This window comes from Oryza sativa, chromosome 5 (assembly GCF_034140825.1).
Source record: "Oryza sativa Japonica Group chromosome 5, ASM3414082v1".
Lineage (NCBI taxonomy): Eukaryota > Viridiplantae > Streptophyta > Magnoliopsida > Poales > Poaceae > Oryza > Oryza sativa.
The window spans coordinates 24,740,837-24,766,209 of record NC_089039.1 but is presented as its reverse complement, the minus strand read 5'-3'; the positions used below and the strand labels follow the sequence as shown (position 1 = coordinate 24,766,209).

Here is a 25,373-nt window from a genome sequence, read left to right as displayed (position 1 = left end):
TAATTTTGCCGGATTTTTTTTTAAATTTACTGATGACATATGGAACTCATAATTAAATGTCTGATACGATTACCAGATGGCCCAGAAATCCTGAATCAATCTTCACTTACTTGGACTAGTCGACAGGATCACCGGATACGATTAACCATATTTTGTTGGATTAGCTGGTGATCAGTAGTGGCCTCCTGGGATTGCAGGAGGAGGAATTGTCTATCAATTGGTCAGTCAACTTAGCCAACTCGATCAGCCACTTACTTCTGTAAATTAAATTAAGTGACCAAGTTGCAGTACCTAACCCAACATTCGTATGTGTTTTCTCGCATCTTGGGATCACAAGAGATCAGTGTGAACATCAGAATATTTAGCATTTAGCAAGCACTGTAGTAGTAGCTAGGAGACAAGAGAGATTGAGAGCAGGATTAGTAGTGTGACTATCCTACGATCTTAATGCAGGATTAGGGTCTTAGTGACGGGGTTAAGGGGGACATGAGCCGCGGCAAAAGGGATGGAGATTTGGAGTAGCTGTAGTACAAGTCGTAAACAATTGGAACAAGCTAGCTAAGCTGCATCAAAAGTTGCAGCATTGCTTCTCGGGCTTGCCTGCCCTCTCGCAATTCCTAGAGCCTGTTACTACTACATACTGACTACGAGTCTTCACACTAAATTTGTAATGTAATCCTCAGGTGATTTTTTTTCACATTTCTGCAGGAATTGAACTGATATATCTCTATGAAAGCACTACAATAAACTTGCTGTAAGAGTTCAGTTTTTTTCAGAGGAAGCTAGACTTAACAACGAAGTAAAGTTTTATATCTCTGATGCATGCGAAAATTTTGAAATGGACATCTGTTTCAATGCAGGATCCTGCAATTAGATGCTGCATCACATCAGCTTGTACGCAGGCATCATATCTTGCCAACATTTTCTGTGTTTGGCCGGCTTTGGTTTCTTCTCTGTCTGGACAGAATGAGCAGGAAGGAAGAAAAAGGTTTCGTGGCTACACTACACTCCTCTAAATCAGATAAATCCACCTCCAAATGACACTTGTTTTGTGGATGAGTACATGTATAATGTATTTCTAGCATAATCTGACGACCATGAATTTGCTTCTGCTTTGCGACTTTTGCGAGTAGATGACGAGGCCATGAATGGGCACATGGGATGGCTTCACCAAAGCTTCGTTGCTTTTCATACAGACTTGTGCATTGTACTTCTCACACAGACTTGTTTAGCAGTTAGCCAAGTCTTGTTGCCTCTTGAGTCTTGCCTGTAGATATATAATTGCAATTTTCACCGAGCTAATGATCTTACCGTAGCTTACCTTATCCCTGATGACCAGGGCGACATGCACTGACAGCACTGTGATTGCTCAACTATTACCTGATCGATTATTAAGAGTTACATGAACACCTGATGCTGCAGCTAAGCGGCATGTGGTTGGGCCTGGCATGCATGTCTGTCTGCTCTTGCGTCCCGTGCATGCATCTTTCTCCCAAAAGCCTGCAGCTTTTTCTTGATTTCCACCCCTCCTGAATCAGTAGCCCTGATTATCCGGATATGAATCCTAGGACGTGCGATCATCGATCACCTAAGGGCAAGTGCTATGATAGATGGAACTACCACCTCCAAATTTATTCATATCATTTATTTATGAACTAAGAGACAACTCATACAATATGTCACCTCTAGTACACAAATACCAATGTCTCTAATACTCTCACACCCTTATTGAAATTTGTGTGGAGTTTGCCTCTTAATTTAGGGGTGACTCATCATCTCTCTCCTCACTTCTCTCCTCCACCTCATCATTCAATCTAATGTGACACTTTTAAGAGCAGCATATGGAGCATTATAGCACTTGCCCTAATTGTCTTCGGATTCATTCTACCTGCAGTTGCTTTAATTAATCCCTTCACGGCTCGATCCACATAACGACAATCTAGCCAAGCTATCCTATGGTTGCATGCCAAAATTAAAATTTTGGAGTCGATGTAATGCCATTTTATTATACTAGTTTATTTTTTAAAGGTCTAGCTATAAATATAATTTACTCGCAAATTAGTATGTCTTATAATCGTATGGCTTATAATCAGCCGAAGACGAAACGTTTGTGACGTGGGTACTGGGTAGTACTAGCAAGCTGTGAATTGTAGGGAAACTATTCAAAACTCTCGAGAAAACATCATCTCGTTATTTGCATGTCATGTAAACAGTTATAAAAAAAATTAACAGGATATATTAATATGTGATAAATAACTCCATAAACATGCAACGATAAATGTAACTTTTACACATTGGAACTAAAGAATCAATTTGATTGTGATTATATGTTAACTAATCATAGCTTAATCTGTTTTTTTGAAAACAGTACTCTCTCCGGGTTGATAATACTTGTCGTTTTGAACAAGGGTATGGTCTTCAAAAAATAACTTTGACCATTATTTTCTATCATAATATGTAAAAAATTATTAACAAATATATGATCTTATTAAAGTACTTTTTAAGACTAATCTATACTAATCTATACATGTGGTCACCATATTTGAAAGATAAATATTTTGAAAATGATTCATAATCAAATATTCTAAAGTTTGACCTCACCCTTATCCAAAACGACAAGTATTATCAGCCCAGAGGGAGTAAAAGATAATTTTAATTTGTATGTTTGCGGAGTGATGTCTATCACATATTAACCTATCTTTTTTTTTGAAAAGAATTATAATAATTCGAATATAACATACAAATAACAGTGGATATTCCAAGAGAGTTTAGAATCCCTACCGGCGGGTGGGTACGGGCAAGGACGACGTGCGCGCGGCTGAGGCGGCCGGCGTGAGCGGCTGCATCTCCACCGGGAATTGGCACACACGCCGCTGCTGCCGTGCCGGCCCGACGCCCGGCACGCGCGCGCCATCCCGCCCGCCGTGTCTGCCGCGTCTTAGCTACTACTACCTGCGAGAGACCATGAATGGCGCGATGGCGTCAACACGATTTGATGATCACGTGCACTTCAGATTAGATTATCCTCTCGTTAGGCCAGTCTCAATGGGCATTTCAGGAGAGTTTCATGCACATTTAATGCATTGACACATCAGCATAGAAGGCATTTTTGCATGAAATAGGGAGAAAAGAGGGGAGAATCGTTTCACCATGGTGAAACGACTCTGCGTCGTTTCCTAGGCCTCGGTAACTCTGTGAAACGGCCATTGAGGGCGATTTTTGTTTCATCCTCGATCCCGTGCGCAGAGGCAACGGCGAGCTCGCCATTCCCGCGCGCGCGCGCTTCTCCCGCCCCCCAGGTCCTTCTTCCCGCCCCTTCCTCCCGCCTCCTTCTCCCCAATCCTCCTCCTCCCGCCCGCCCATCATCTGTCCATTCTTGAGCGTCGTGGCTAGGGTTACGGCACCAGATCGAGCAGGCATGGATCCGCCGCCGGCGTCCGATTCACGGCGGCGCGGAGGTGGCAGAGGAGGCAAGAATCGCGCGGGGAAGCAGCTTGGACTGAAGAGACCGGCGGCGCCTGCTCCATCATCGCGTCCAGGTTCCCCATCACCACCGCATCGAACCCCGCTGCCTCCGATTTCCACCTCCGCTGCGTCGATTTCGGCTGCTGCACCGACTCCGACCCCTGCTGCTGCGTCTTCGTCCCCTGCTGCCCCGATGAGCAACATGCCCCCATGGCCTGCTCAAGGAGGAGGATGGGGCGGCATTCCCCCCAATTTTCCATTCGGTCATGGAGAGCAGCAAGGCCCAAACTCATGGTACCATCTCTGTTCTTCCTCCCCTGCTGCCCCGATGCTATCTATTAATTTAATCCTATATGTCGATGCTGTTGATTGCTATAGATATGTGCTTTTGTTTGCTGCAGTATTGAAGGCTGAAGTCAATATCATCCTGCAGTATTGAAGGCTGAAGTCTATTTGAATTATTTTTATCTACCTTATCTATCTTTGTCAATCTGGTCCAGTATACCAGATTTCAGTCACTTTAGTTTATCCAGTTTATCGTATGGTTGAACTTATCCAAGTTATCTTAACTACCTTATATATGGATGAACTTTGCTATTCCATGAGCAGTTTGCTTGCCGTATGCAGTTATCCATTTTATCTGAACTTGTATGCTTGTTCCAGAAATATATTTGTATATGCATGGCTACAAAATCACCTGGTGCATATGATCAGGCTGCTATCAAGCAACCGAAAGGCCTTAATTGCTTTATTTTGTTTTGGAAACCGTGTAAATGAAATGCTCCATTGTGAACGTTTGATTCATAGTTTCATCTAACTATACATGGTGTGGCGTATGTGAAACCGTGCCGTGAAACTTCCCATTGAGACTGGCCTTAGTGTTAATCAACCGACAACTCTCGGCTATAAACCTGGGGATTATCTTTTTATATACTATATCCGTTTTTTAATAGATGACGTTGTTAACTTTTTATCACACGTTTGACCATTCGTTTTATTAAAAAAATTACGTCTTATCAAAAAGTACCTAATCATAATTTATATCTTATATATTTTCATAAAATTTTTGAATTACATGAATGATCAAACATGTGTTTAAAAATTAACGGTGTCATCTATTAACAAACAGAGGGAGTATATAAGGATGATGACTCTTGATGAGGCCACAAAGTTTGGCGAAGTGGCGTTGAACGAGCGATTATAAAATTAATTGCTCCGCGGCTTAAGCCGAGGGGAAGCAAAGGTTCTACTTCTACATTTGGTTCGTGATGATCATCTCCAGCACTCTAGGCGCGCAGCATGTGGCGGCAGCAATAATTGGCACTGCTCCATTAACGTTTTATTACTGACATTTTTGTTACTTCTTGATTTAAATTTGGCTACGAATAACACACACACACAACCAAATTGGAGGGGATCACGCAAATCGTATGGCCGATAGGGACTCGGCAATCTGGAACAAACTGTTGCCACTTGCAGGCCTGCACGTCATTTATGTGACTCATCATATGAACCACGCCTTGTTGCTATACCAAACCACGAACAAATTAAAATCTTTTCAAAAAAAATAAAACTAGTAGTTATAAACACGATGAATAGATCATCCATTATCTTAGCTGCTGCCTGCTATTTATATACTCCTACTTTTCTACTAAAGTGATATTCCCGTTCGTACGTACGGGACAAAACAGTGAGGACAAAGTGGCAGTGTGCAAAGACGGTTTTGCCCCTGGAAACTCCCCTATAAATACCGCCTTCACCTCGCTCGCTGTCACTTATCACTCGAGACAGCAAGCCTAGTTCACTTCACTGATCACAAGCTCAGCTAAGCCAAGCACTCCCTAGCTACTACTACACGACACGCGTGCCATGCCGGAGGCGGTAGCGGCCGCGGTGTCGCCGGCGGCGGCGGCGGCGACGGCGATGTGCGCGGAGCACCGGGAGAAGCTCGAGCACATCGAGCGCGTGACGAGGAACGCGGGGCAGGAGCAGCGCCGCGTGCTGGAGGAGATCCTGGCGCAGAACGCGCAGGCCGAGTACCTGCGCCGCCTCGGCGTGCCGGGCGACGCGCCGGGCGCCGACGAGGCGTTCCGCCGTCTGGCGCCGCTCGTCACGTACGAGGACATCCTCCCCGACGTCCTCCGCATCGCCAACGGCGACACCTCGCCCATCCTCTCCGGCAAGCCCGTCAGCGAGTTCCTCACCAGGTAGGTGTGCTCTACTCCTGCATGCGTGTACACATGGTCGAGCACTTCGCCGGCGTGAACTAATGGTGTGGTGATGTATAATGCGTGCAGCTCCGGCACGTCGGGTGGGGAGAGGAAGCTGATGCCGACGATAGAGGAGGAGATGGAGCGGCGGTCGGGGCTGTACAGCTTGCTGATGCCGGTGATGAGCCGGCAGGTGCCCGGGCTGGACAAGGGCAAGGCCATGTACCTCTACTTCGTCAAGTCGGAGTGGCGCACGCCGGGCGGGCTGCCGGCGAGGCCCGTGCTGACGAGCTTCTACCGGAGCCGCTACTTCCTCGAGCGGCCTCACGACCCGTACACGGTGTACACGAGCCCCGACGAGGCGGTGCTGTGCGAGGACGCGTACCAGAGCATGTACGCGCAGCTCATCTGCGGCCTCGTCCACCGCGCCGACGTGCTCCGCGTCGGCGCGGTGTTCGCGTCGGGCTTCCTCCGCGCGATCCGCTTCCTGGAGAAGCACTGGCCGAGCCTGTGCCGCGACATCCGCGCGGGGGAGCTCGACGGCGGGGTCACCGACCCCGCCGTGCGCGGCGCCGTCGGGAGGGTGCTCCGCGGCGCCGACCCGGCGCTCGCCGACGCGATCGAGGCGGAGTGCGCGAGGCCGTCGTGGCAGGGCATCATCCGGAGGGTGTGGCCCAGCACCAAGTACATCGACGTCATCGTCACCGGCGCCATGGCGCAGTACATCCCGACACTGGAGTTCTACGGCGGCGGGCTGCCGCTCGCCTGCACCATGTACGCCTCCTCCGAGTGCTACTTCGGCCTCAACCTCAACCCCATGTGCAAGCCCAGCGAGGTCGCCTACACCCTCATCCCAACAATGTGCTACTTCGAGTTCCTCCCCGTCAACTCCGGCGCCAACGACGTCGCCGCCCCGGAGCCCGACCACCGCGGCCTCGTCGACCTCGTCGACGTCAAGCTCGGACACGAGTACGAGCTCGTCGTCACCACCTACTCCGGCCTGTACCGCTACCGCGTGGGCGACGTGCTGCGCGTGGCCGGGTTCAAGAACGCGGCGCCCATGTTCGCCTTCGTGCGGCGGAAGAACGTGGCCCTCAGCATCGACTCCGACAAGACGGACGAGGCGGAGCTGCACGCGGCGGTGACCGAGGCGGTGCAGCACCTGGCGCCGTTCGGGGCGTCGCTGGTGGAGTACACGAGCTACGCCGACACGGCGACCACCATCCCGGGCCACTACGTGCTGTTCTGGGAGCTCAGGTCGCCGGCGGGCGGGACGCCGGTGCCGGCGTCGGTGTTCGAGGACTGCTGCCTCGCCGTCGAGGAAGGGCTCAACAGCGTGTACCGCCAGTGCCGCGCCGCCGACCGGTCGATCGGGCCGCTGGAGATCCGCGTCGTGGCGGACGGCACGTTCGACAAGCTCATGGACTACGCGCTCAGCCGCGGCGCGTCCATCAACCAGTACAAGGCGCCGCGCTGCGTGCGCCCGGGCCCCGTCGTCGAGCTGCTCGACGGCAGGGTGCAGGCCACCTACTTCAGCCCCAAGTGCCCCAAATGGTGCGCCGGCGGCAACAAGCAGTGGATCAGCAGCGGCGCCGCCGCGAAGAAGACGACGACGACCTGTGATAGCTTGGCTGTGTGAGAGAGAATTTGCTAGCTATGGTGATTAATTAAGGAGCTAATTAAGCATGGATGGTTGATTAATCGGTTAGCTAATCAACGAGTGTTAGTTCAGGGTAGTAGTACGTACGTATGATCATCTAGCTATTGGGCTTTTGTTTTCTTTTCTTTTCTCCTCTCTCACTTTTGTAATAAAGTACTAAAATTTTCCTTTTTGTTTTTTTTATCTTTGGGAATGTATGTACATTATATTAGACGACCTTTGATTTGCTAATGCACATCATGATCTCATTATGGCCATGGTGAGGAGAATTATGAACTCGCTTTTGTTGTTCCAAACCCAAATTTACAACCGTTAAGCTGAAAGTATAACTAGTACTGTACTCCCTCTGTTAAAGAAAAATAAATCTAATTCTAGAGATAAACAGAGGGAGTATTAATTTGAATGTACCGGAAGTGTTCCCAAAGTCAATTTGGATGTGCTTCTTACCCAGCTTTTAATGCTATGGCGAACATGACCAAAAACGGAAGGTGGCTGGAGTTGGTACGATCACTTGTCTTCATTAAAGAAAACTAAGCAAATGGCAGGACATAAAAGCTGCTATGAATTAACGATCAGCTCTGGTATGAACCTGATCATACTATAATACTATAAACCAACCTATAAACCAGCCAGTAGCTTTTATAGTTGACGTATCATATAGGAGTAGACACTATCCGTAAAAACTGGATATATACCCAATAGATGGTTTGTTCGAAATAAATTATCATCCCATCACCTTTTGTCTCTCTTCCTTCATCCACGTTCATTGTTTTCATTTTTGGTTTCTGTGTAGAATTAATTTCTTACATGAGAAATTGTATCTTCATTCTCTCTCTCTCCTAGTAACTCTCTTGATGCATCATCTTTTTCTTATATGACAATATATTCAATGCTATAAAAACTTGTTGATGTGGAGGGTTGGAACTACCCGTGAGAGGTACCACAATTAGAACCATATCCTGCAATTTCTACTAAGGAAGAACCTCAATATGATTAATACCCAATTTCTAAATATATGAAGATGTCAACCATTTTTCTAGAAACACAATATAAACGTATAAGTTTACACATGTAACCCATATAAACGCGCACACGCTCACCATGCTGCTATAAACACCTCCAAGACTGTAGACGGGTATGTCGCAATACCAATAAAAATAATTAATTAATCGTAAATATAAGTGCCCAGTGTTAAGTATAGTACTTAAATCCGGATATATATGTTTCACCATAAGGAATCTAACCAGTTAAGTTGTGCTCACTTTGTAATGATGTTAATTTTTCATCTGATTAAAAATAATAATTATGTAAATTCCGTTTGTTTTGTTACGAATCAATTTTATCATTAATGGTACTTAAAGCATAGATTATAATTCTTTTACATATTTACACTGATTGTTTAATAAGATAAATGATCAAATGCTATGTCTAAAAAGTAACAGTGTCATATATTTTAAAACGAATGGAGTGTATACTTAGAGCAGATATCAACTCTATAGCCTAGCTAGCTTTAAGCTTGATAATTTATTTTCCTTCCAATTTATATTCATATTATTCAAATACACATAAAAAAATCTCTAGTCTCCCCTTTATCCTTCTCTCTCCCTGAAAAGACAATTGGCCTTTAGTAGTGGCTCCCATGTGTCTAGACTGAAATGGTTTGTTGTGATAAACTTGCTGTACTGGTTGATCAGTTGGGTACGTTGGATTTGCTTGCAAGTTCATTATGGTTTGGTAGCCCCCATAGCAAGCAGGAACGGAATAACTTTGTCAAGCTTGGAAATGCAAAAGATCCCATGCCAGCGGCATGATGACTGATGAGCACCCTCCAGAAACTTCATCAACCAGCTATATCTATAATTCCAGTATAGAACACGTGTATAATTGTAGAAATAGAAATGCGGGATACTATAAAAGAACTTGATTCAGATGGATTAAGCAATAATGTTAGGGGGTATTTTGTTTTATGGATGGTCGGGCATATCATGAACAATTGCTTATATTGGGATGAACTAAATATTATTTTACTATATATTAATCTAACAAATAGCTTAGTTTAATGTATCAAAGCAACACTAACGTCCATAGAATTTTTTTTTTCTGTTAGAAATTTTAGTTCGAGAACTGGTACACATTATCCATAAGTTGATAAGTTGAAGAAAAATGTTTCCTTGCCATGGTGTTGGCTGAGAATTGTCTTTTTAATTACTTCACCACGCATCTAACCATTTTTCTCAATAGTTTTTTTTTCACGTTATAACCATTTTTACATTGTTAATATGGTGATACATTAAGCATATAGGATTGTACACATGAGTCACGATGAATCATGAACATATATATGTGGCTAAAATCAACACAATAAGGAGGCCTTTTTTTTGACCGGATCAATCTATTCGTTTCACGTTTCTGCACCAATTAATCCATCCTTTTTCCCTGATAGACTGTCTCTTTGTCATTCTTTTTTAAGTTACACTTTTCATATTCTTTCTTGCTGTTCTTGCGTGCCTCTCCCATTTGTGTATAAACTATGAAGCATGACAGAATACAGAGACAAAAAATTGAAGTCACCTTTTCATCTTCTTTCTCGCTGTTTTTTCGTGTCCTCTCTTTTGTGGAAAAACGTCACACCGGCAAAAAGTTCATCGAAACTTATTGCAAAGGAAAGCTCCAAGATCGGCAAGTCCGTGCTTGGTTGGTGCAAGCTTTCTCTGAAGATTGGCTGGTGACAGCATCAGCAGCAGCTAGCTGAGCTATTTGATCATGAAACTGCATGTGAATGTGATGAAGCACAAGCACCAAACGGCCAGAATGCAAAAGCTCCATGACTCCATGTCCCCCTAGCTCTTGCATGGCTAGTAGTACACTGCAGTGAAAAAAAGGAGCAGATTCCTGACAGGAACAGCAACAGCTCGAAGCAGATGCTGACTGCATCTGGTGATATGATCTGATGAGTCCTTGTTCAAGAGAAGACCATGACCCTGCCTGGTCCAGTGCAGTATTGCACTCCATTGCAGCTGATGAAAAACTACAAAAGGCACTGCCCCATTTTTTCAACACTGCTTCTGTAGTTGTGTTGATTCTTTTGGCTCAGATTAACCCTGGCATAGCTAGAGCTAGCTCGATCGATGTCAGTGACTGTGACAAGAGAAAAAGGCAGGAGAAGCTTATCCAAATACTCGATGCCTGAATCCAAAGGAGAAATGAAAGCATCGATCTGTCTGTAGGATCGATCAATGCATGCATTCATATGCAAATCGATGCAGCAGCTATAGCAGCAGAGGGGTAGGAGGAGGAAGAAAGGGCCGCCCCTTTTCTCGGATTCGACATGATTGTTCCGTTTGCTGTCGTTTTAGCCAACCGTATCTTTGTTGTTGATTTCTCCTCTGGAAAAGTACTACAGCTTTGTTTCCCAGGTCGTTTGTTTTCAAACGTATAATTCATTTTGTTATTCCTTACTCCATCCGTTCCAAAATATAATTAATCACTTCTAGATTTAAAATTTATATAGAAAAATAAACATTATTAGAACTATTCAGAGTTGTTCTATCAATCACCAACATTCAAAGAATTTGCCATGGAAAAAAAATATGATCTTTGTTGGAGGCAATGTGATAATGTAGCTTTGTCCATGAACACTGTAAAGACGTGGTTATTTACTTGTGAATATCACACGCACACATCTTTTATGATTTCTTGTTGTTTTCGAGAGACATTTTTTTGTGAAATGGATACTTTGCCCCTAGGACCAAACTTTTTTCCTAGCCCAGTGGTTCGATCTTTGACCCAATCAAATGGGCAGCTCCTCATCCCCATGACTCCAAATACGGCTTCGACGACAACAACGACGCAACAAGTGATGATAGTGGGCTCAATAGTGCATTCGTGCCAAGTATGCCATGGCAAGCAACGCACGCTATACCACACGGATGGAGTCGCTTCGTTGGCATTATCTCGAAGCCGGTTCGCTATTGTTGAGGCCAATCGCCCAATCCCCTGGTCCTCAGGGCTAACACCATCGCTGCTTGGGGGTGGTTCTGCTACCACAAACACCGTGAAGATCACTTCGCCATCACCGTGCAAGAGCCACTCTGTCATGAGACGAAGGCCCAAGACAGCTCCGCCGTCACCATGCACAACCAATTGGGAAGGAAGTCTAAGACAAGGGTAAAATAAATACTTTATGTGGTTCCTCTCTCATCTCAACCAAGTGAATATTGTATTTTTAATGTTCGCGGTGTGATGTAACAAATTATTTTGTTTTTAGGTGTTGTTGGGTAAAGCCTCATTCTCACGATGCCCACCAACAAATTAAAGAGCAGACTTTTTATTTTATATTCTGTGGCAATTTTGCCTTCGGATAGTACTAGCAATGTGCGGTTGGTTACTCATATGTGCATTGTCACGATGCGTGCGGACTAGCTAGGACTCCCTCCGGGCTGATAATACTTGTCGTTTTAAATAAAAGTGAGGTCAAACTTTAGAATCTTTGATTATGAATCATTTTAAAAATATTTGTCTTTCAAATATAGTGACTACATGTATATATTAGTCTTAAAAAGTACTTTAATAAGATCATATATTTGTTAACACTTTTATACATATTAATAAAAAATAATGGTCAAAGTTGTTTTTTAGAGACCGTATCATTGTCCAAAACGACAACTATTATCAACTCAGAGAGAGTAGTATTTGCTAGTTGCTACCTCCTCCTAAGCCAGTGTGGCTTCTCCCTTATTCCATATCTACTATTCTCTTGGCATGCGTGTGGTGGCCACCATATACCACTGAATTTTAAATTTTAATAAAAAATATTCAGATTTTATTGGTTTTTATCGGTTTTCTTAACGTATTCCACCGAAATCTGATGATATCGCTCGTGAGTGGATTTCAATCCGGCATCGGAATCGTGAACCCTAAATTTCCACACGTGGGAGAAATCCATCCACCCACTACATGCCACACACAGCGAGCTGGGCGGCAGCCGGCCCAGAGCGTTGGGAGATCGATAGATCGAATTTAATCGTCTCCCGGGACGACCGGTCGCTGCATGGGGCAGGCGAGGCATGATAGCAACGTGCCCTGCGCGTCTCACGCTCGCTTGTCGTTCCATCGTACGTGCGCCTAGCTCGACGGCAACCAGCCTGTTGACCACACCACCACCTGCAGGGTGGCACACCCCATGTCACAACGTGTCTACATCTTGACCGTCCATAACCATGAATTATCCATCCAAATACGTGGAATACTGGCTACTTTCTCCGCTCCCTAATACTTAACTAATACTTAACGAGAAACATTTTAAATTATTATGAATCTGCATATGTTCATATCCAGATTCGTAATAGATTGCTATAATACGAGATGAAAAGAATAGTGTATATGCACACTCACTTGTTCTACGTGCACACAATAGTCCAATGATTAATATTCAGTAGTATACTAGTATTAGTATCTTCATCAAGAGGCAAGTGACAACTTGGGTGGTTGGGTAAGGTAGTTGAACACACAAGCACACACAAGTACAGCTGGGAGCTGGGATCGATATATATATACCTGATCCTAGACAAATCAGATTGCAACGTGTGAATGATGTACGTGACGAGAATAGTGATCCAGATTGAAACACATACGATTCTTTAATGTTACTAATGGGCTCCAAAAGAGTATAAACAAAGTTTTTTATTCAATTTCTTAATCAATAGGATATATATCTCATGTGAAAAAGATCAGCACAGTGAGCCCAAGTGGCTGGCGTGCATGCATGCACACGTGCAGGAGGAAGGAACCGAAGGGGACATGTAGGGCAGGAGCCCCATTCCGTGAGAGCTGGTGCACGGATGGTAGGGAGATGGCTGTGTCAGCTGGTGCCATTGCCTTAGCTTGTCCCTGGCTGTTTGTCGCCGGCCTCCTCCTCCTCCTTCCTCATCATCATCATATCTGGGACTGGAGAACGGCCACGCTCTGCAGTGCCCAGGAATTAAGCCACATCTCTCGTTTGCATCGATCGGCGACGAGACGACAAGCTAGCCCCCAGGCCCATGCACCCGTGTTTCATCTACTCCTACAGTTGCGGTGTTGCTTGGCATTTCCCGTGGCGCAGTGGCTGACACGTGGACCCGGGATCCCATATATCAGCGACATCTACTGCAGACAATCCCTACTGATTGGCAGTAGTCGACACATAGTCTCACTACCCGGCATAATTCGTGGCTTGTGACACACAGTGCGTGACCCAGCTAGCTGGCGAACGATGATGCTGCACACACACACACACGCACACTTGCAGTACAGTTGGTCGATTAGGCGATAGGCAACAAGAGGAAGGTGACACGTACGTACAGGGTGTGTGGTGGTTGCTCCGACGATTGGCCGGCCGGCCGGCCGGTCAAGTGCGACGGCGACGGTGGCGACGAGGAGGGGACGATCGATCGAGCCGGCAGGACGGGGGAACATTCCGATCTCGCCAGCGATCGCGGTCGCCAGTGCGGTCGCCGTCGGGCGACAGTGGCGTCGCGACCTAACAGCGAGATGTACAGTATGTGCGTGCGAGGGGTGCAGTGTACGTGTGATCGATGGAGCCTGGCCTGCAGCACGCGCCGATATGATGTGATTGGCAGATCGGCCGGGTCGTCGTCGTCGTCATCGTCGCGACGCAGTTCGTGAAGCCGATCGACCGACATGCGCACAATCAATCGGAGGCTATGACTGCTGTACTGTGGTTGCATTGTCAGCTTGCTCTAGGATTATATAGAGCATATGCATGCTTGCAGCATGCCTAGTAACAAGGGCGGAGCTACAGCAAAATAAAGGGTGGTGTCACTTACTTAATTTACTCTACTTTAGATTGAGTTTAAACTAATATAGGTGTCTAAGTTTGCATTGAGGAGGTGTATACATGATGAAAATAGATAAGGTATAGCTAAAAAATTTTCTTGATCGGGTTCCTGGACACCCCCTAGTATACACTAGCTCCGCCCCTGCCTAGTAGATATTAAGTAGTAGTACTGCCTGTGTTGTGTAGTGTAGTGCATGTAAACAATTATCAAGTTCGACTCAAAGGGTCCCCTCAAACCCCCCACGGGAGCTCCAGCGTCCTCCGGGGTAGAAGAATTCATTAGTTGTAGTCCTTGTTTAGTTTTCAATTTTTTCTTCAAACTTTCAATTTTTTCATCACATCAAAACTTTCTTACACACATAAACTTCTAATTTTTTCCTTCAAACTTCTAATTTTAACGTGGAACTAAACACACCCTACGGTTGAGCTCAGCTAGTTTAAGCCTAGTCCTATTTGGAGTGCAGGATTTTTCACAACAAACGAAGATATTCAGAACCTCCACACAGCTAGTATAAACCTTGGCCTGTTTGGAATGCAGGAATTTCTGCAATAACAGCCAGTTCTGCACAAAACAGAAAGAAAAAAAAATCCCCAAGTTGCAAAAGCCAAATGGTATGCTTGGTTCTGTGTCCAATTGTCTGGTACAGTACCGAGAATTTGGGCTTCATATATTTGGATTCGTGATTACCAAATTCTGCTACAGGGCCACCTAAAGCTCTTTGGTCACACTACCACATGACATGGGTTTCTTGCTGATTTTTTTGGTCAAATTGGAGGTAATGAACAAAACATTCATCAAAATTATTGGCAGGCCAAGCTTTTAAGTGTGATATGGGCCCCCTTTTTTTCTTGTAGCGGCATCTTGACTTGTGCATATATGTACAATTGTAGGCTATAGACCGAAGGAAAGTCGCTGGGCCTCGAGGTGTCGCCCATCAACAAAGGCCCGGCAAGAACAAACATTTACCGCAGTTTGTCAATGGTGAACAGTTACTGAAAAGACTTTGAATTGATTTTACCTAGAAAAAGACCAATCATTCTACCATTCCACACATTTTCCAGCCGTGGATATGCATGCATCCAGGAAAGACGAAGACTCCAACGAAGAAAATTCAGCAGGCAGGCAGGCATGATGAGGTAGAAGAGAACACAAAGCCAACAGAACAGCAATAGAAGAGAACAAAACATTGTACTATATATGTCTTATGCCATTATAGATGTTGCAAATAAAGGGATAGGTGGACAATCATTGGCAAAAAAGAGAGACACCTTCGTCATAATTCCATCCAAATATGGATTTTAACGTTCACGAGGTCTTTTGGGACCGCTGAGTTAACTTCTTGGGAAGAGCTAGAAGGATTGCTGCAAAATGTAGCTTTGCAAGCAAATCCTGATAAGCTAACCTGTGGCTTTCAGAGAAAAACAGGAATTGTACTACCAAAAGTCAGTCTATAGAGCCCTGACCTTTAGACGAGTTCTAGACCTGAGAATGAAAGATATTTGGGGTGCACCCATACCTTTGAAACATAAACACTTTCCCTGATTGGCTTGCAAAAACATAATTCAGTCTACAAGTCAACTGAAGAGAAGAAATTGGGTGAGATCTAAATTTTGTCAACTCTGTGACCAGTTAGAGGATGCAAATCACATTTCATTTACTTGCCCTATAGACACATTCATTTGGTGTGTTTGTCGGGTTGCCTTGGGGTGGGATATGATCCCTATATTAGCTTTCAGGATTCTTTTAACCTTGACATTGGGAGAACTGGATCTCAACTTTCTAGAGTTAAGATTATGCTTCGTCTTGCAGCGTATTGGCAACTCTGGATTGTGTGAAATGGCATTATTTTCAGACACAAGCTGGTTCTAACCCCCCTAACAATTCCTTTTCTTATCATCTTTTGTTGCAGTGTAAGGTGTCGCTGAGACAGTGTGAGATTGTTCCCTTCAGTTCCTTGGAGTCCCTGATAGCAGCGTTGCAAGAGACTGTTCACTGCTTAAGGAGTACTGTTCTGGAGTTGGTTGTGGTTTTTTCTGCTTCGATTAGATATAAGCTGTTTTTCTACCCTGCTTTCTGGCATTTTGGTTGCCCTCCTCTTTTTGCCTTGTGTGCTCTGGGTTGAATGTAAAGCTGGTAACCCCAGCATAACTCTGCAAAACTACTCGCTTTCAGAAAAAGCATGGCCTTCTGGCCTTTACTCTAATAAAATAATTTCTTCCAAATATGCAAAATGAAGAATGCATGGAAAGATGAAAAGCAAGAGACACTGTTATGTAATCCTACATTCTGATCTGCATCCCAGCTAGGTGAATGATCCTAGTCCTATCGCAAATTAGGAGCTAGACACTGTTATGTAATCCCACATTCTGATTAGGGCTTGGCACCTTGGTGAACATTGACCTGCATTGTTTTCTGAAATGAGGACAATATTGCTTATGCCTATATTTCGATGCTAATCTAAACACTTAGCAGGGTACCACTCTCCAAAAGTTAGTGAAAGAAGAATAGATAACTAAATGCTTACTCCATACAAGGAAATCTACTGATTTATGATTAGTTTCCTATCAGAAATTGTCCTGTTTAATAGTGACGCCATTAAAGGATTGCACAAGATCTTAAGATATCATATGTGAGCCATTTTCTTCACTGTGTTCAAGTAGTATTATAGTAGATACTATGCTTTTCTCCTTCCAAAGTGTGGCAGTGGCGCCAGATGCAAATAGCTTAATTAACTACTAACGTCTCTCAATCAACTATCGTAGTAAGCAGCTTGTAGCAACAAGTGACCAGTCGCAGCGAAGAAAATGGACTGGCCAAACTCCAAGAAGCTTCATACTCAGGGTTAAGTTTATTGATGTTTATCCTAATTGCAGCGCATAACAAGTACATCGGAAAAAAATGAAACTTTTGGGTTGTGTTATTATTTAGAGGGCATTCCAGTATCGTCTGTTAAGTAGCAATTTCAGGCTTCAGCACATGTTTTTTATGATGAAATGGTAGCTTTGGTAGCTGCTGATTTAGTATTTTGTAGCAGCAAAATAAAAGTGATGGCTGAAGGAAAATCATGGGTCCATGGTAGTATTCATGCACATCAACTGGCATTAGATAATGTCACATTTTTCCTTGCTTAATTTACACATAATCGGAGCTTAGTTTTATACACGCATCTAACATTACAACATGAACATAAACAGTAATTAGCATAACATGGCATCAATCAATGATAAACGAATTAATGCGAGTTCAAGGTAGTGCCATTACTCTGGAAGATGAGCATCCTAACCTGTGATCCATCCATGGTGAGATCCCTCTGGTCTACAATGCGGGACCTCTTGAAGAGCACCGCGACGGCCGACGGATCGAGGTGCCGATCGACGGCGAGCGCGATGGTGCCTCCAGAACGGACGGCGCGCTCGGCTTCCGCGGCGAACCTGGACGGGAAGAGGGCGCCGGAGAACCCCGCGGGGTCGTCGGAGAAGATGAGGTCGAAGGCGCCGTCAGAGAAGGGGAGGTGGTGGGGGTCAGCGCGGCGAACGAGCGGCGGGAAGTCGACGAAGTCGATCCCGGTGACGTCACCGACCCCCTCGGCGCGGAGCGCGTCGACGGCGTGGCCGGCGCCGGCGGCCAGGCAGAGGGCACGGGAGGAGCCAGCTAGAAGGCGGAGGCCACGGAGCGAGGCGAATGCGGAGGAGGATGCCAGTGCCACGGAGCGGCGGCGCCAGCGCGCGGAGGCGCGGAGCTTCGCGAGGCGGCGGCCCGGCGGCACGACGCGGCGGGAGGCGGCGTCGCAGGAGGTTCGCGGGAAGCGGGCGAGGGGAAGCGTCGTGGCGCCGGGGAAGCAGGAGGTGGAGGCGTGGGAGATGAGGTACAGGAGCGAGACGGTGGCCGCGGCGGCGGCGACGCCGCTGACCAGCCGCTGGACTCGCCGGTCCATCGCCGGCGGCGATGCAGCGGTGGTGGTTGGGGCGACCATGGGATTGGATTTGTGGCCTTGTGGGTAGCAATTGGATCGTGCTCATCACGGCCCAATAATTATTGGGCCTTATGAATCTTACATGATGTATAACTTTTGGGCCAATTATAATTGGATTGGGTTGTGAATTTTAGTGTAGGCTTCAATATAATGGGCCTAAACCCAATTAAGCATCCAAACTCACGTCCGTTTTTTTCCCTCTGAATCATCATTCTCACCAGAAAATATTTCGATTCCAACAGTAATTCACGGATATTAATTTGGGGGAGGTGCATGTTTATAATTGATCTAAAACAATCTAGATTGAGAGTAAAACATCAAGAATTCAACTGAAATATCTTGTCATGGAAGTAGAAGTTTAAAACGATCCACTAAATCCAACCAGAAATTCCTCCTCAGTTGATTCTCCGTTGTCACTTCTGAGCTAATAGACAGTCTAACACCAGCTTAAGCTTTAATCACTTGATGTATACTGTAGATTGCTAAGCTAGGCTCAACTAGTTGGGCGTCCAAGCGCCGGTGAACACGGCGGCGTGCCCCTTCCACGTCAGCACCAGCATGTCGTCTTCCCGCTTCACGCCCCACCCCGTGGCGTGCTCGCTCAGCAATCGTCGCACCTCCGCCGCCGCCTCCTCGTCGAACACGACGCCGGCGAACCCTTTCCGGCTCATCCTCTCGGCGAGCCTCGCGCCGGGCTCCGAGCGCTCGGCGCCGTCTTCCTCGCCGATGACGCTCTCGATCTTCCGCCCGACGGCCGCCTCCTGCTCCAGCCGCCGCGGGCTGTCCTTGGGCGCCGACATGTCGAGCGCGTCGAGCAGGATCCAGTGGAAGTCGAAGCAGCCCGCCATGCGCGACGCGAGGCTCGGGGAGCCCAGGTCGGCGTCCTCGTCGGTGACGGTGAGCAGGCAGGGGTTCAGCGCCCGGACCGTGTCGAGGAAGAGGTCCCTCGTGTCCGGCGCGACGTGCCGGAGCCAGCTCTGGCAGTTCACGACGACCGCCTCGCCGTCCCTTAGCCCCAGCGACGGCGGGTCGGACAGCACGGACGCGAGTTCTTGGCACAGCGTCGTCGACGTCTTCTTCGGAGACGTCGTCGTCGCGCTCTCGACGACGTTGAACTCCAGCTGCACGCCTTTGGACTTGGCGAAGATGGCGAGCCGGGCTCCGAGCTCCGAGCTCGACACGGCGAGAAGCGGCGGGACGGCGGGGCGCACGGACGGCACGGTGATCCGGATCGCCGGCGCGCCACCGGGCCGCTTGGACAGCACGTCGATGAGCGTCGGCCACTGCATGCAGTGCGTGACGCTGAGGTCGACGACGTGCACGGCGGATGCGCCGGCCACGGCGCGGAGGATGGCGGCGTTGGACGCCGTGAAGCCGAACCGGTGCCACGGGGTGAGGTCGACGTAGTCGGCGAGCTCCGTCACCGACATGGCCCTCCCCCACGGCGGTGCCCGGCCTCTCTCCAGAAACTCCACGGCGGCGCCCGCCGGCGCCGCCGCGCAGAGACGGCACGCGCGGGCGACGAGCGCGCGGAGCAGCCACGACGTGAGCCGCTGGCTGGGGTCCCCCTGCGAGGAGGCGATGTTGTTGAGCACCCACATGGCCTGCTGCGCCAGCGTCACGTCGTTGGACTCGAGCGCGGCGGCGCAGTGGAGGAGCAGCTGCTGGATGCGTCGCCCGTCGACGAGCACCGGCCCGCCGGAGAAGCAGATGGAGCCATGCCCATGCGCCGCCGCCCCGACGCCGCCGCCCCTGAGCTCATGCTCCATGTCCATGGCTTTGTTGCTACCTACGTGCTAGCCACCACTGCGCTACACGATCCGGAGGCTGATCAAGAGCCAATCAAATTGCATCCGATGGCTGCGATCCGCGACACTTGTCAAGTGTCCATTGGGCAAGTTAGGATCATTTTTTGCTGAAGGATTGGGTTGCTTTGCTACCTCGTACAATTTAGTTTTGCTCTTTGGAGTTGTGAAAATTTGCAAGGTTAGTGATTAGTGAAGTGGATTGAGAAGCTTGCAAGGCTGTTTTGGTTTGCTTGTTGGAATGACATGGTCCCTACTTATAGGACCACTGTGAAAGATCCTCTTTTCATTTCCTTGTAGAAAAATAGGATATCCCTTTGGACTCTTTCCATGGGGTAAAAGACAATTGTGATGTCATCCACAACATCCTTGTCTGATTGTGCTTTGATTATATACTAGTATGAGATTTGGTGTGCTAATATTATGGTAGATACGTTTGGGATATTATGAAGTCTCGAGGAGAGAGTACAAGGTACTATTCACATTTCAACTTTGACAATTTTTCTTCTTTTTTTTCCAAAAAAAAGAATAAGTACTTTAAAAGATACCAAATTATCAAAGTGTATAGGTATTAAACTTTCATTCATCATAGACTAACCATATAACAATAATTATTGTACTGGTCAAAATTGAAAAAGTGATGATCAATGGTAACAAATTATCTACTACCTCTATTTCAGGTTATAAGACTTTCTAGCATTGCCCACATTCATATAGATGTTTGTCTAGATTCATTAACATATATATGAATGTGAGCAATGCTAAAAAGTCTTATAATATGATACGGAGGAAGTACTATCTAGGAAAACAGAGGGAGTAAAATACGTGGCTTCTTGATACTGGCCTGATCAAACTACAAAGGGAGTCCCCAAATCATTTGACCAAAAAGCTCAAAGGAGAAGCTCAATTCAGACAGTTCTTGTTCATGTTTGTATCAGTCAGCTTAGTAACTGTATCTGATATGTTTCACTTTCACGATGATTATTTGTAGTAGACTAGTAGTTACATTATTGCGTGACTTTATTGTATTCGAAGAGGTATTATGTATCACATTTTTCAGTGTAGAATTTGGCCTCTTAGTCTCTCAATACCTCCATAACTCAGATGATTAGTTAAAGTAAGATACTAAATTTTACATAAAAAATATGGCATTCCTCGTTGTTTTCTCAAGAACCAAAATATTATCTGCATTATTAGCCCGTGAGAAGGTGACTGCGGAAGCAACCATAGCCGGCCAGACTCTTGTTTGTCAGTTCAGATACAGGCTGAAATTCCCCAATAAACATAACCTGAACCTGTCATTCTCTGCACGACTGCACCCCAATTTTCTATCCCAGGGGCGGTCTCTCCAAGAACACAACGAGCATGTAGGCCAATTCTAGATGGGTAAAATCCACAGGATTCAGCATCTCTGAGCGTGACTGAAACACAATTTGGGGTATGTTTGTTTCCCTGCTTTGTCGTATCTCTGTCTTTTTCTCATTGATTTTGACGAACGTTAGGTTGGAGAAACAGAGCAAAAGGACATGGAATTCAGCTCCGGTTTATAGGAGCCACCTGTACTGATACTTCACAGGTTGCACTTTCTTGTCATTTGCCAGTACAGATTACTCCAGGATACCATACATGATGCACCAGTAAAAGCTGCTGATAAAGAATCGGAAAGAACAGGGAGTTCCTAGTGACACTTGTCGACATGTTCATCTAATCGAGTGGCATGAGAATTCAGTTAATAGGGCATCAGGCTACAGTGATACAAAAAAACCGAACAACTGCCAGGTGCGCACTGAGAGTGAAAAAAAATGCTTTTTTATTTTTTTTATTTATTTGCTGAAAATCTAAATCAATCCAGTGACCAAAAATCTAAAGCAATCCAGTGACCAAAATGATGAGTGCCATCAGCCATCAGGCCAATCAAAGTTTCGACGCGGTACAATTACCTGAAGATCTGAAGAAAAAGCAGTCTTGCTTTCGTCAATTCCGATTCTCATCTGCCGCCACTGGGAGAGAAAAAAGAACGGGGTGATAGCGAGACATCATGGCCGAAAGAAAATGGAAGAATCCAACTTTCTCAAAGCAGCGACCTAGATATGTATATATGTTCATGTATTCCGGAATCGAATTTATGATCTCGATGACCCATTTTATCGTCGACCAATTCGACAGCGATGCTGTGACTGTGATGCTGATGCATATGCACGATGCTAATTAATGATCCATTTTTAACGGTAAGCTAACACATTAGTACTAGTACAAATCATCTGCAGGCACATGGATTGGACGTTAATGCATATGCAACATGTGTGAGATGATCTTTGCTCACTTTTTGGTCCCTCCATATCTTTGAGAAATTCTTATCAAGTTTTGTGCCATCTTCACCGTCACTGTCAGAACTCAGAAGAAGAATAATTTGCTCTCTCCAATCGCGCGGCGACGCCGGCGAGGTTAGGATTCTCAGGCGGTGGCGGCCGCCGCTTGGTGGGCGTCGCCGGACTTGGGCACCTTGATCTCGAGCAACCCCTCGCCGTCGTCGAAGAAGGCCTCCACTTTCCTCCAGTCCGCGTCCTCCGGCAGCTCGACGCGCCGGACGAAGCCGTGCTCCCACCACCGCCCGGCGCGCCAGTCCCGGCCGTCCGGCGGAGGCGGCGGCGGCGCCGCCCGCCACAGCCCGCTGACGTCGACCACCCTCATGGCGTCGTCGCCGCTCACCTCCACGTCGCATTTCCTCCCACCTGAACAAAAATCAGTTGGCTAGTCTCTCAGCAGTTGCTTCTTGATTAACTCGATCACTAGTTTCACTACAATAATGTGAAAGCGATTAGGTTCTTTTTAGGGTTTCGTAATCGTCCGGCACACGCCATGACTGCTTTTTTCTCTTCCTCATCTGATTAAAAAAATGTCTGCTTTTTTTTGGACCATGGTGGATGGTGCACCGCAACCAGACGCAAAGAATATGTAAATTCAGAGACAGCGAGATCGCAATGTTACTGTAGTGAAAAAGCAGAGAAAAGCGCAGGAAGAAAAAGGGGGAAACCACATGACCCTAGTTACTTTCATGTTGCAAGTTTTATCCTCTGGTATAACCCGGCTACTTCTAGCAAATGTCAACTGTTTGGTTTCCTACAGGAAGTTGAAAAAACTCCCTGTCTCCGTGGCATCTGAATCTGATTCTGAAGTTCTTGCTGATAGCAATACGGCATGTGAATTAATTTGGTGCACTCTTTGCAAGAACTTCTGTTTCAGAAAATTGATCCAGCAACACTAGTACAAAGTACAAACATTTATCAGGCTCAGCTGTTCCTGCCAGTTAACCTGAAGATTGGATTGCGCACAAGCAAGATAATCTCTGACAAATGTGTAAGGTTAACTCAGTTTTTTTTCCCTTCAGAACGTGCTAAAACATGCTAAAGAAGATAATCTATGAACTAAGGAAGAGCATACACAAACTAAAACATGCTATACTCATTAATTTTTACTAACAAGATTAGTGATGAGAACTAATCACAATATGCACAAACAGAAAGCAGATATGGACCTTAACTACGCAGAAATGGAGAAAAACAGGAGAGAAATTAATCAAAGCCAGTACTCGAGATGGTGAATTTACCTGGTATGTCAGCTCTGAGGTAGTACTCGGAGTCCGTCTCGGCCCAGTCGACGGTGGTCCTGGCCCCGCGGCGGAGCGCGGCGAGCAGCACCTCCGGCTCGAACTCCCACAGCGGGAAGGCGTCGGCCGGGTCGAAGAACTTGCCGAACAGGAAGGGGCTGAACAGCGACCCCTCCCCGAACACGGCCCTCGCCGCCGCCCCGTCCGCCGCCACGCCGCCGCCGATCGACTGCAGGAACGAGCTGAACGTGTTCTCCAGCAGCGACATGCGCCACCTCGGCGCTGCTCCGTCGCCGACCGCCTGCCGGACCTCGATCCCCCGCCGCGGCGGCATTGATGGCGACTGACTGATCGATCGACTGCCTGTCTAGATGAGGCGCAGGTGTGTGTGCTGGGCGCACGCGGGGAGAGGTTCTTGTACGCGGAGGAGGAGGAAGAAGAGGCGGTGGTGGTGGTGGTGATGGCTTTTGCGGAAAGCAGAGGATGAGAGGTGTGATTCCGTTTGGAGGTAGTAGACGATGTGATTCCCGCCTTTTTTTCCTTTTTCTGGAGATTTCCACTGCATTTGCCATGCGAGGGAGACGACGACGACGACGACTAATCTCCGTGGGCCGCTTCTTCCTACTGGGCTGCCCAGAAGCCCATCGCATCACAACTCACAAGCCCATATAGCTTTAGTTAAAAACTTGTGGAGAGGCTGACATGTGGGGCCCACTGGGTAGTGATATCTCCACGATCTCTTCTTCTTTCAGATTTTTTTTTCGCCCACCAAAAAGTCCAAAAACCCTAATATTTCCCTAATCCAGATGGGGCTCTTCTCGTGGTGGCGGCGGGGCGGCGGCGGCTCGCCGGAGCCGGCGAAGGGAGCGGGTGGCGCGGGTGTGGCGGAGGTCGCGGCGGCCGGGGGCACGCAGGGGGCGGTGGAGGTGCTGCGGCGGCAGCGGCAGGCGGACGCGACCGTCTTCGAGTTCGGGTCGGCGGCGGAGTCCGGCGCCGCCGTGACGCTCGCGGGGTACTGCCCCGTGTCCGACGACCTCGAGCCCTGCCGCTGGGAGCTCGTCCCGGCCGCCGGCGAGGGCGCGCCGCAGTTCCGCATCGTCTTCTGAGCATCCCACATGCTCCGGCACCTGGGCATCTTGAGCTGTACCAGGTTTTATATATTATGAGTAATATAGGTGTGATCTTTCGTCTGCATACCTGTATCAGCTACCCAGGCGTTATCTTGAAATAAAACTTGAGTTGTTGATGAGTATCTTGATAAGATTTGAGCTATCATGTTTGATTTTGTATTCTGCTGTAGATGAGTTCACTTGACACCAACGAAAGCTTTCGAATTTGTGTGCTCGCTAGGATTATAGAAGCTTGCAGTTTACTAGCAGGTCCACAACACTGGAATTCGTGGGTAATGTTGGCCTAATTTCAGAAAACTCAATTTATGTAGGAAGTGAATGTTATACAATTTATTCATTCAGAAGGAAAGAAATCAAACGTTGATCACATAGCCCTCGATTTAACCACGAATTTCCTCGTTGATCACATAGCCCTGCATTTAACCACCAATTTCCTCGTTGAGTCGTTGATCACATATATTCTGTTATATGTCGTGCTGGTGTCTCTTCCTGCAACCTTTCTGAATTTCCGCCCCTGGGAACTAAATTGTAGCACATGTTAAAAATACTAAGTTGTTTCTTTGTCATCCGAATATCTGACTAGCAATAAGATGATGTTCTAATCCCCAACCAATGGATCAATTAGTGCACCTGATTCTGGCTTTCTGAGGGTTCATTTGTCCATGCTGTCGGGTTTGGTCACTT

At 46.9% G+C, this 25,373-nt stretch overlaps 5 protein-coding genes and 1 long non-coding RNA gene across 7 annotated transcripts; 3 read left to right on the top strand and 3 right to left on the bottom strand.

Annotated features, from left to right (window-relative positions):
- The first annotated feature begins 3,205 nt into the window (after nt 1–3,205).
- LOC112938991 (uncharacterized) lies at nt 3,206–4,073 on the top strand. Its single transcript, XR_010741232.1, has 3 exons — nt 3,206–3,299; nt 3,394–3,759; nt 3,867–4,073. It is a non-coding gene; the product is annotated as an uncharacterized lncRNA (long non-coding RNA).
- Nucleotides 4,074–5,240: 1,167 nt separating this feature from the next.
- Nucleotides 5,241–7,652, top strand: LOC4339234 (probable indole-3-acetic acid-amido synthetase GH3.4). Its single transcript, NM_001420690.1, has 2 exons — nt 5,241–5,672; nt 5,763–7,652. Exons 1-2 carry the CDS (start codon nt 5,335–5,337, stop codon nt 7,312–7,314), a joined length of 1,890 nt encoding a protein of 629 aa, NP_001407619.1. The 5' UTR covers nt 5,241–5,334; the 3' UTR covers nt 7,315–7,652.
- Nucleotides 7,653–15,348: 7,696 nt separating this feature from the next.
- Nucleotides 15,349–18,191, bottom strand: LOC4339233 (uncharacterized). 2 transcript variants are annotated; one of them, XM_015782882.3, is made up of 2 exons: nt 17,458–18,191; nt 15,349–16,324 (listed from the first exon to the last, which is right to left on the bottom strand). In XM_015782882.3, the coding sequence occupies exons 1-2, from the start codon at nt 18,145–18,147 to the stop codon at nt 16,217–16,219; spliced, it is 798 nt and encodes a 265-aa protein (XP_015638368.1). In that variant the 5' UTR covers nt 18,148–18,191; the 3' UTR covers nt 15,349–16,216. The 2 variants fall into 2 exon arrangements, with proteins under 2 accessions (XP_015638368.1, XP_015638369.1); XM_015782883.3 differs by lacking the exon at nt 15,349–16,324 and having other exon boundaries at nt 17,227–18,191.
- Nucleotides 18,192–18,450: 259 nt separating this feature from the next.
- Nucleotides 18,451–20,177, bottom strand: LOC4339232 (scarecrow-like protein 32). Its single transcript, XM_015783230.3, has one exon. The coding sequence runs from the start codon at nt 19,920–19,922 to the stop codon at nt 18,645–18,647; it is 1,278 nt and encodes a 425-aa protein (XP_015638716.1). The 5' UTR covers nt 19,923–20,177; the 3' UTR covers nt 18,451–18,644.
- Nucleotides 20,178–22,066: 1,889 nt separating this feature from the next.
- LOC4339231 (22.3 kDa class VI heat shock protein-like) lies at nt 22,067–24,054 on the bottom strand. The gene is made up of 2 exons (NM_001420689.1): nt 23,560–24,054; nt 22,067–22,684 (listed from the first exon to the last, which is right to left on the bottom strand). Exons 1-2 carry the CDS (start codon nt 23,891–23,893, stop codon nt 22,407–22,409), a joined length of 612 nt encoding a protein of 203 aa, NP_001407618.1. The 5' UTR covers nt 23,894–24,054; the 3' UTR covers nt 22,067–22,406.
- A 268-nt stretch (nt 24,055–24,322) lies between these two features.
- LOC9272665 (uncharacterized) lies at nt 24,323–24,811 on the top strand. The gene has a single exon (XM_015782462.3). The coding sequence runs from the start codon at nt 24,366–24,368 to the stop codon at nt 24,663–24,665; it is 300 nt and encodes a 99-aa protein (XP_015637948.1). The 5' UTR covers nt 24,323–24,365; the 3' UTR covers nt 24,666–24,811.
- The last annotated feature ends 562 nt before the right edge of the window (nt 24,812–25,373 follow it).